Raw genomic sequence first — 7,206 nt, 5'->3', positions numbered from 1 at the left:
CTTTCTTTCTTTCTTTCTTTCTTTCTTTCTTTCTTTCTTTCTTTCTTTCTTTCTCTCAGAGCACGAGTTCGGGGGAGGGGCAGAGAGGGGCCTCCAAAGCGGGACGGGCAGCGAGCCCCGCTGTGGGGCTCAGACTCTTGAATGATGAAATCCTCGCCTGAGTCAAAGTCCGACTCTCGACTGACTGAGCCACCCAGGTGCACCAAGAGGCTGACATTTCTTACCCTTCTGTGTTTTCTCTTGTTTTCTGCACTCATCCTAGAAGGCCTACTGGTTTCACAGTTCTCTTTAAAGAAGGTGGAGCCTTTTGAATCTTCCTTAGTGATATTTTTCTGTCAGTATTTACATCTGCTTGCATCCTTTATTAAGTTATCAAAGGTCAGAATCTGGCAGAGGGTCCCAAGAAAGTTGATGAGTGGAAACAAGATGGTAGTACTGAGTCGCACTGACTCCTGCCTGCCTTAACTTCTTCCTACTGATCCTGTACTACATGAACTTGATTCCTAGGCCACCGTTAACTTTGATTTATATTGGCTATCTAAATAGAAAATATTTAGATTTTATATGTATCCAGTTCTTCAAAGCATTTTTGGTCTTTGAAGCTTAAGTTGATGTAGGGAAATTCACTTTTTCTACAAAACATCCAAGGTCTGGTGTTTCTATAGAAAGCAGTCTTTAGACTTCATAGTTGTGTAGTTCATTGCCTTCTCACTCTCCCAATCTGATGTATATACTTAGAGACCTAATAAGAGGAAGTCTGGATTTCTGAGAGGGATCTCTAGACATTTTCACTTCTCATATCCCCAATGTTTTATAGAGCCAATTAAAAAGTGAAATGCCTTGGACCATCATTGCATTTACAGGCATGAAGATTCCTCATTTGTTCCACTCAGAGCTGTATAGCTAACTACTCTGAAGAACAACTCCACTCTCCCAACATACTCAAACACGTATACCCAAACTGTACTACTAGAGACTTGTTTTCTGAGGAGCCCAAAATCTAAACTATCATGCCACATGCTGCTTTTTCCCTAAAGAATAATAAATAATGAGTAGCTTAGAGAAGACCATAGTAGCATAAAGGTGTGGTGGCAGGCAGGGAACAGAAGGAAACTTTTTTTTTTATCATTTGGCTGAAGGGCTCCTCCCCAGCACCCTCCTTTCTTGCTCAGTGCCTTTATCTATAATTGTGTGTAGAGTTTCTTCATAAAGTATGTGCTGAACTTGAAATGAGAATAAGTAACACCATGGTTATGAGGACAGGAAGAAGAGTTTTAAATATATCTGAATATTTTATAAAGTCATACACAAGCTTTTACCTTGATGAGGCCTAGAGTGAATAATCATGTGATTCCTTAATTATCTTATATTGATTTTTAACCCATCTGGGGTAGGGACAGACTGATTTCCTTTGAAGTCTTAACCTTGGCCTTGAGCTTAAACAAATTAATGTCCTTGGCATGTGCTGTGGAAACTTTAGGGTCGGTTCAGGAAGAACTGTGCCATTAAGGAAGGAATTATAGGATTTCTTTTCTCATTAGCTAAGGAAATAATTCTGCAACGTTAATAAACTAAGACCCTGGAAATCCATCTTACCAAAAAAAAAAACTGAAGCGCTTGGAGTGGTCACGCTTCTTAGAGCTAGAGCAGGAATATACATGTCATCAGGAAGGACGCGCTAAATGCTTGAGGAGACAGCCCTTGAAGATCCTATAGTTTAGGAAGTTAATGAAGCAAGAAACAGAGGTTAGCTCATGTGAGACTAAAGGGAGTATGCATTTCCATTTGTGGGGAGTTAAGAATGGTATGTCATGCTTCATCTCCCCCTGTTTCTCAACAGTCACGAAGGCCACTGGGGTTAGCAGAATGGGTGGAGGCTGTCTAGGATAGAGCTGACTAGGGAAGCACAATTTAATTAGAAGTGGACTTGTTTGCCTCTTTTTGTGCCTCATGAGTTCACGGCTTACGTACTTACAACATGACATTCTGTGATTCTGCATATATCTTGATCCAGGGCTCCTGCCAAAGAAGCTTATTAAAACATTAAAAAATATTTCACTAAGAACTGGGCCCCGCAAACCTCCTAGTTTTCAATCTTGGACTTGGAAGGATGTCAGCAAAATGAAATTGGAAAATAGGTGAAAGTTTATAACTGGAAAAAGTTGTTTTGGTTTTAAACTATAAGAGTGCTGGGTCACCTGAGTAGCTCAAGTAGTTAAGCGTTTGACTTCGACTCAGGTGATGATCTCACGGTCCGTAGGTTCGAGCCCCACATTGGGCTTTGCACCCACAGTGCAGAGCCTGCTTAGGACTCTGTCTCCCTCTCTCTCTGACTCTCACCTGCTTATTCATATTCTCTCTTTCTCTCAAAAATAAACATTTTAAAAAATAATAAACCATAAGAGTGCCAAGGAGTGAGTTCTAGACAGGAAAAACATTCTCCCTGTGTCCTGTTCTCCCCCTATTCCTTCATGCTGAGTTTCTGGCTTTTGAGTTTTCATCTGGAGCATTTGGGCCTGACGTCTTCTATATAGTTCCAGTATAAGTCCTGCTTTTCTATAAAATAAACAATAATGATAAAACCAAAAACAGTTATATTTGAGCATAAAATTGGACTGTATGAGTCTCTCATTAGAAAAGACTAAATATGCTCTACTCATCCAAGAGTGTATATAGTATAGAGAATTGGTCATACTTCTGTAGCTCATCCACTGCTGCTTGTACCATTGTTATGAAAGTACAGCTACTACTGATTGTGAGGTTCTGAGACTCATACCCTAGATGGTACATACCTGCTCTGGTCCAGGATCTGCTGAGCTGCAGCCAGGACAGACCATCGTGGGAGAGATCCAATTTTTATCCACCTGCGTTTTACTCTGTATTTACATGTGCTCAGCTTTAGGTGGGAAAAAGGAATAACTTGAACGCAAAAATACCCCTTTTTGAGTGGGCAAAGGTAGTATGAGATTACCAAAACCTGCTCCTAGTACTGTGTGTGAAAGTGATTTATGTGTGAACTTATCTGGGTTTTGGAGCAGTAGGGGCCCTGCTTGCTCTGACCTTCCCTGTAGTTTGATATGTGGACTGTAGATGGCACTGCTTGCTAGCAAACTCAGTTCAGCTTCATCTGTAAGCCAGAGTAGAGCACTCTTGTGGCTATTAGTAAATGATGCACTTTCTCTTGTTTATGGTATTCTGTAGTCTTCAGCAGAGGCACCTGCAGCCTCATAGTCAGCTAGCTGACTGATAATGTAAACCAAGGCAGTATATCTTTTTTGGTTTTTTTTATGTTTATTTTTTTAGAGACCTAGAGTATGAACAGGGGAGGGGCAGAGAGAGAGGGAGTCACAGAACCTGAAGCAGGCTCTAGGCTCTAAGCTGTCAACACAGAGCCCGACATGAGGCTCGAACCCATGAACCATGAGATCATGACCTGAGCCGAAGTTGGACACTTAACTGACTGAGCCACCCAGGCACCCTGGCAGTAGTTCTTAAGGCTTAGCCTGAGGTTCTGTAGTGCTCGTTAGAAACCTAGAGCTTTTGGCTTTTTCCTTAGGTCTTCTGGATTAATATCTGTGCTTTAGATAAACTTCCAAGAAGGTTCTTAGGCATACAAAAACTTGACAACCATTCCATTGCCCTAAAGATTGATGGGCATGAAAATAGAAAAGTTAATAGTAAGATATATTTTCCTAAATGTCTAACTTCTTGGAAATAATAGCGACAATGAAAGTAGCTACCTAGGTACAACCAGCGTTTTATGTTCTGGTCTCTCCTATACCTCTGCCCTTGCTTCTTATACCCAGTTTTCCCTCATCTTTTGGTCTAGTTCCAGGGTTTTTCTGAGCAATTTACTGCATATAATGGGGCTTTAGCATTATTTTCAACCTGAACTTGCAGATAATCAGAGCCTCCAAATTTTAACAGACGGTAACTTGGGCTCCTATCGGATGATTTCACAGCTATCTGAATACACAGATGCTTATTAGCAGTGGGAATAGACCCAGATCGCTAAAGGATTATTAAAAAGCTTGTTTCTAAATTAACAGGAGCCTTCTATTCCATTGGGGGGCAGCATTTCAGTGTGGTTGCACCTTGTGGTGTGATAAGATTTTGTGCCTAGCCTCTGTCCTAGCCAAGAAATGAATCCACTACTCTTTGGCAGTTGCTTTCTCCACCTGCCTCTACCGTGTCCCAGCTTATGGCCTAAAAGAAAGGTTCTTTTATTTTCCATTAGGTTTGTCAATTAACAACCTGGTCAGGGAAGAGAGAAAGAAGTATTGGTAAATACAGGAGCTTTGCCACAAAAGCATTAAAGATAACTTCATATGCACTGGGCCCATAACTCTTTAGTTCTTTAGTAATGACTGCGGAGCTCCAGCTCCCTTTCTGATCTCACCATTTTGTGGATGGCTAATAGAACTTCACTGAAAACACTATCCAGCAATGAGGGGAGGTGGCAGAGTAATCAGATCTATATATACACCTGTGATAGAATTATTCCTGACTTGGTATCCCAGTTTTTCTGCAAACTCCAGCACTCTTTGGATCTTTAGTTTGCTGCAGGTTCATGTTGAAGAGGTTGACCTTTTACATGGACCAGCTCACTAGGTCATTATTAACGGCAGCTTATTTGTCAGAACAAAGAAGTTCAAACCACTAGCCTAAAAATTATCCACATCTGTCTGATTTCAGAGTTGAAGTGTAGGAAATGTGAAAGCTATCTCATGTGGATCTTTCACTGTAGGTTACCGCAGTGCCATTGGATTCTTACTGCAATGACCGAAGTGCAGAATATGAGCGGCGAGTGCTGAAGGAAGGAGGGAGTCTGGCAGCCAAGCAGTGTTTGTTAAATGGGGCCCCTGAACTGGCAACAGATTGGCTAAATCGACGATCCCAGTTCTTCCCAGAGCCAGCTGGAGGACTGTGGAGCATCAGGCCTCAGAATGGCTGGTCTTTCATCAGGATTCCAGGTAAGTTCTCTGTTCTCTTGGAATGTATTCCCAGTTCTGGCAAGTGGGGGAACCAGAGACTTACTCCATGTGGTAGTTTCAGATATTTGAAATTCAAAGTTTTGGGCTTGTTTCCTGTTTTGCCTTTAGTAACTTTATAGATAAAAATACTTAAGTAATTTATGACTGAAGAGAGAAATGTTTTTTCGATTTGTGCTTACGTACTCTCCTTTGACAAGCTTGCAACTGAGATAGGAATGCCACCCTTTAAAAGGGGGAGGGGGATAGAAATAAACTTGGTAGGAAAGGTTCCAGGTTGAGTGAGTACAGTTGTCTTGTGCTATTGCCAGTAGAGTGAATGAGAATGTCGTCACTCACAGAAAGCCTCGTTGAAGTAGCATAAACAGTGTCCTGCACGGAGCACTAGAGATCTGAATGATAACCAGAAGAAAAACAGTGTGTTCTGTGCCAAAATGCTAGCGGATTCCCAGACCTCCTAGAGTCAAGGTCGAGGGTTGAAAGGAAACTAGGTTTTCATCTTTGCTTTAGTGAGACTACTGTTAAGGAAACTGAACACAGAGTTCATAGGCTTATGTTCTTTGCTTACACCTGCTGGCAAACTGGAATGGTAGTTGAGAGCTACCGTGTTAGTTTTGGTTGTCCAGATTCTCTGATATTTTGAATGTATTCTTCTTACTGGATATGATGGAAGTGAACTAGAGCTAAGCATTCAAAAAGAATCTTCCAAGTGTCAAAGGACTTAGGGTCAGCCTGGTAGGAGCTGTGGGGGTGCTTTGAACTAGAAGATGCCATTTTGAGTTTATGAGAGCAGCATTGTATGTGTCCTCGTAGCAGTCTTAGAACACCTGAAAGCATTGGGTGAAGGTGTACTGTAGGAAAACAAAGGGAAAGCCCAATTGTAAAACAGGCCTGGTTTGTAGTGGGAATAGAGGAATAAAATCTACTGGGTCTGGAAACCATAGAGTCCCAGGCAGAAGATGAGCACAGGTGTTGAAAGAAGCAAGACAACACCTTGTTTCTTCTTTCTCCTTCCTTCACTGTGGCTCCTAAGTTCCCAGTACAGGAGTAGAAGGCTTATTGCTGGCGCTGTGGGAATCTCTTGTGGCTTTTCCTGTTCTTTGAAAGAAAAATGGACCTTGTTTAAATTGCAGGAAGTGTCTGAGTTCTTTTCGCATCGATAAAAAGCGCCAGCCTCACTGGCTGTTTACTGTGAGAACCAACCAGCTCCTCACTGACCCCATTGTGCTCTGTAGACTGGCTGGGGCAGGGCAGTGAGGGGTGGGGGTGCAGGGTCACTAAAACCTGTATTTTATCTCTTTTTTCTCTATACTTTTACATTTTCTGTTTCCTTAGGAAGGGTTGGTTCCATTATAGTCCCCGAGAGACCAAAATCTCCTGGATTTCTTTCACACCTTGAATGCATCTCCCTGTTTCACCTGGAGAAAGATGCACAGTCCTTTAAAAATTCTCTCTTGGAAAAAGGAGATATTATTTCATCTGTTACCCTAATTTTACTGCCATGGGATATATTCATTTTCTAAGTAGGCTCTTACACAGCTGTGGTCAGTAAGAACTTGTGTCTAAGTGAATACTATAAGACTGTACTGCAAGATTGTAGAAAATACTGCAGGAAGGTAGGATAGGTCTGTTCAACATGTTTTGAGATCCTGTTTTAAGAGAGGTTTGCCTTGGCACAGTAGCCTAATTTCTAGGGAATCGTGCTCTTCTTGGCTCTGTGCCCTACTTAGTAACAGGTGGTGCTGTTGTCTAGTGCAGCTTTGGTAGCTTCTAAAAAATTGGGTAGTGGATGCCAGGCCCAGAAGGTACCAATGTTTGCACGGAAAGAAACCCATTTTTTCTGCTTATCTTCTAAGGACAAGTACTGGGGGCTGACTTCTCTGTCTAGGATGCTTAACAGAGAAGGAGAAATATTGTTCATTGCTTAAGTATTTTAGGACTATTGCTGCAGTGTCTTTCTTCTTAGGCCTTTTCTTTCAGAGTGGTCCAAAGAAATCCAGCCCATCTATTTTCAGTCCCCACGTACACAGTAATAGCTAACAACAGGTGCCACTCTTAATTCTTTTGGGTGCATCAGAGTTCTGTCCTTCAGAGTCTGTATACATCTTCATCTCTGAGCCTTCCTAATCTTAGCATCAGTTTGCTCTAGTTAGCAAAGTAAAGTAGATGTAGGAAGCAGGAATGTGTGAGAACCATTGAATCATGATTTTGAGAT

At 41.8% G+C, this 7,206-nt stretch overlaps 1 protein-coding gene across 5 annotated transcripts in view; it reads left to right on the top strand.

The window, feature by feature from the left end:
• INO80 (INO80 complex ATPase subunit) overlaps positions 1-7,206 on the top strand; it is a 146,218-nt gene that overhangs the window by 91,972 nt on the left and 47,040 nt on the right. For all 5 annotated transcript variants that reach the window (XR_005795778.1, XR_005795777.1, XM_040492327.1 and 2 more), the window contains exon 26: positions 4,748-4,973. Coding sequence is in view for 3 of the 5 variants with exons in the window: in XM_040492327.1 (XP_040348261.1) it covers positions 4,748-4,973 (226 nt within the window). In the remaining 2 variants the exon portion in view is untranslated. The remainder of the gene's footprint in view (positions 1-4,747; positions 4,974-7,206) is intronic.

The sequence above is a fragment of the Herpailurus yagouaroundi genome, unplaced genomic scaffold (genome assembly GCF_014898765.1).
Source record: "Herpailurus yagouaroundi ecotype Mexico unplaced genomic scaffold, PumYag 184, whole genome shotgun sequence".
Lineage (NCBI taxonomy): Eukaryota > Metazoa > Chordata > Mammalia > Carnivora > Felidae > Herpailurus > Herpailurus yagouaroundi.
This window is presented reverse-complemented; position numbering and strand designations above follow the sequence as displayed.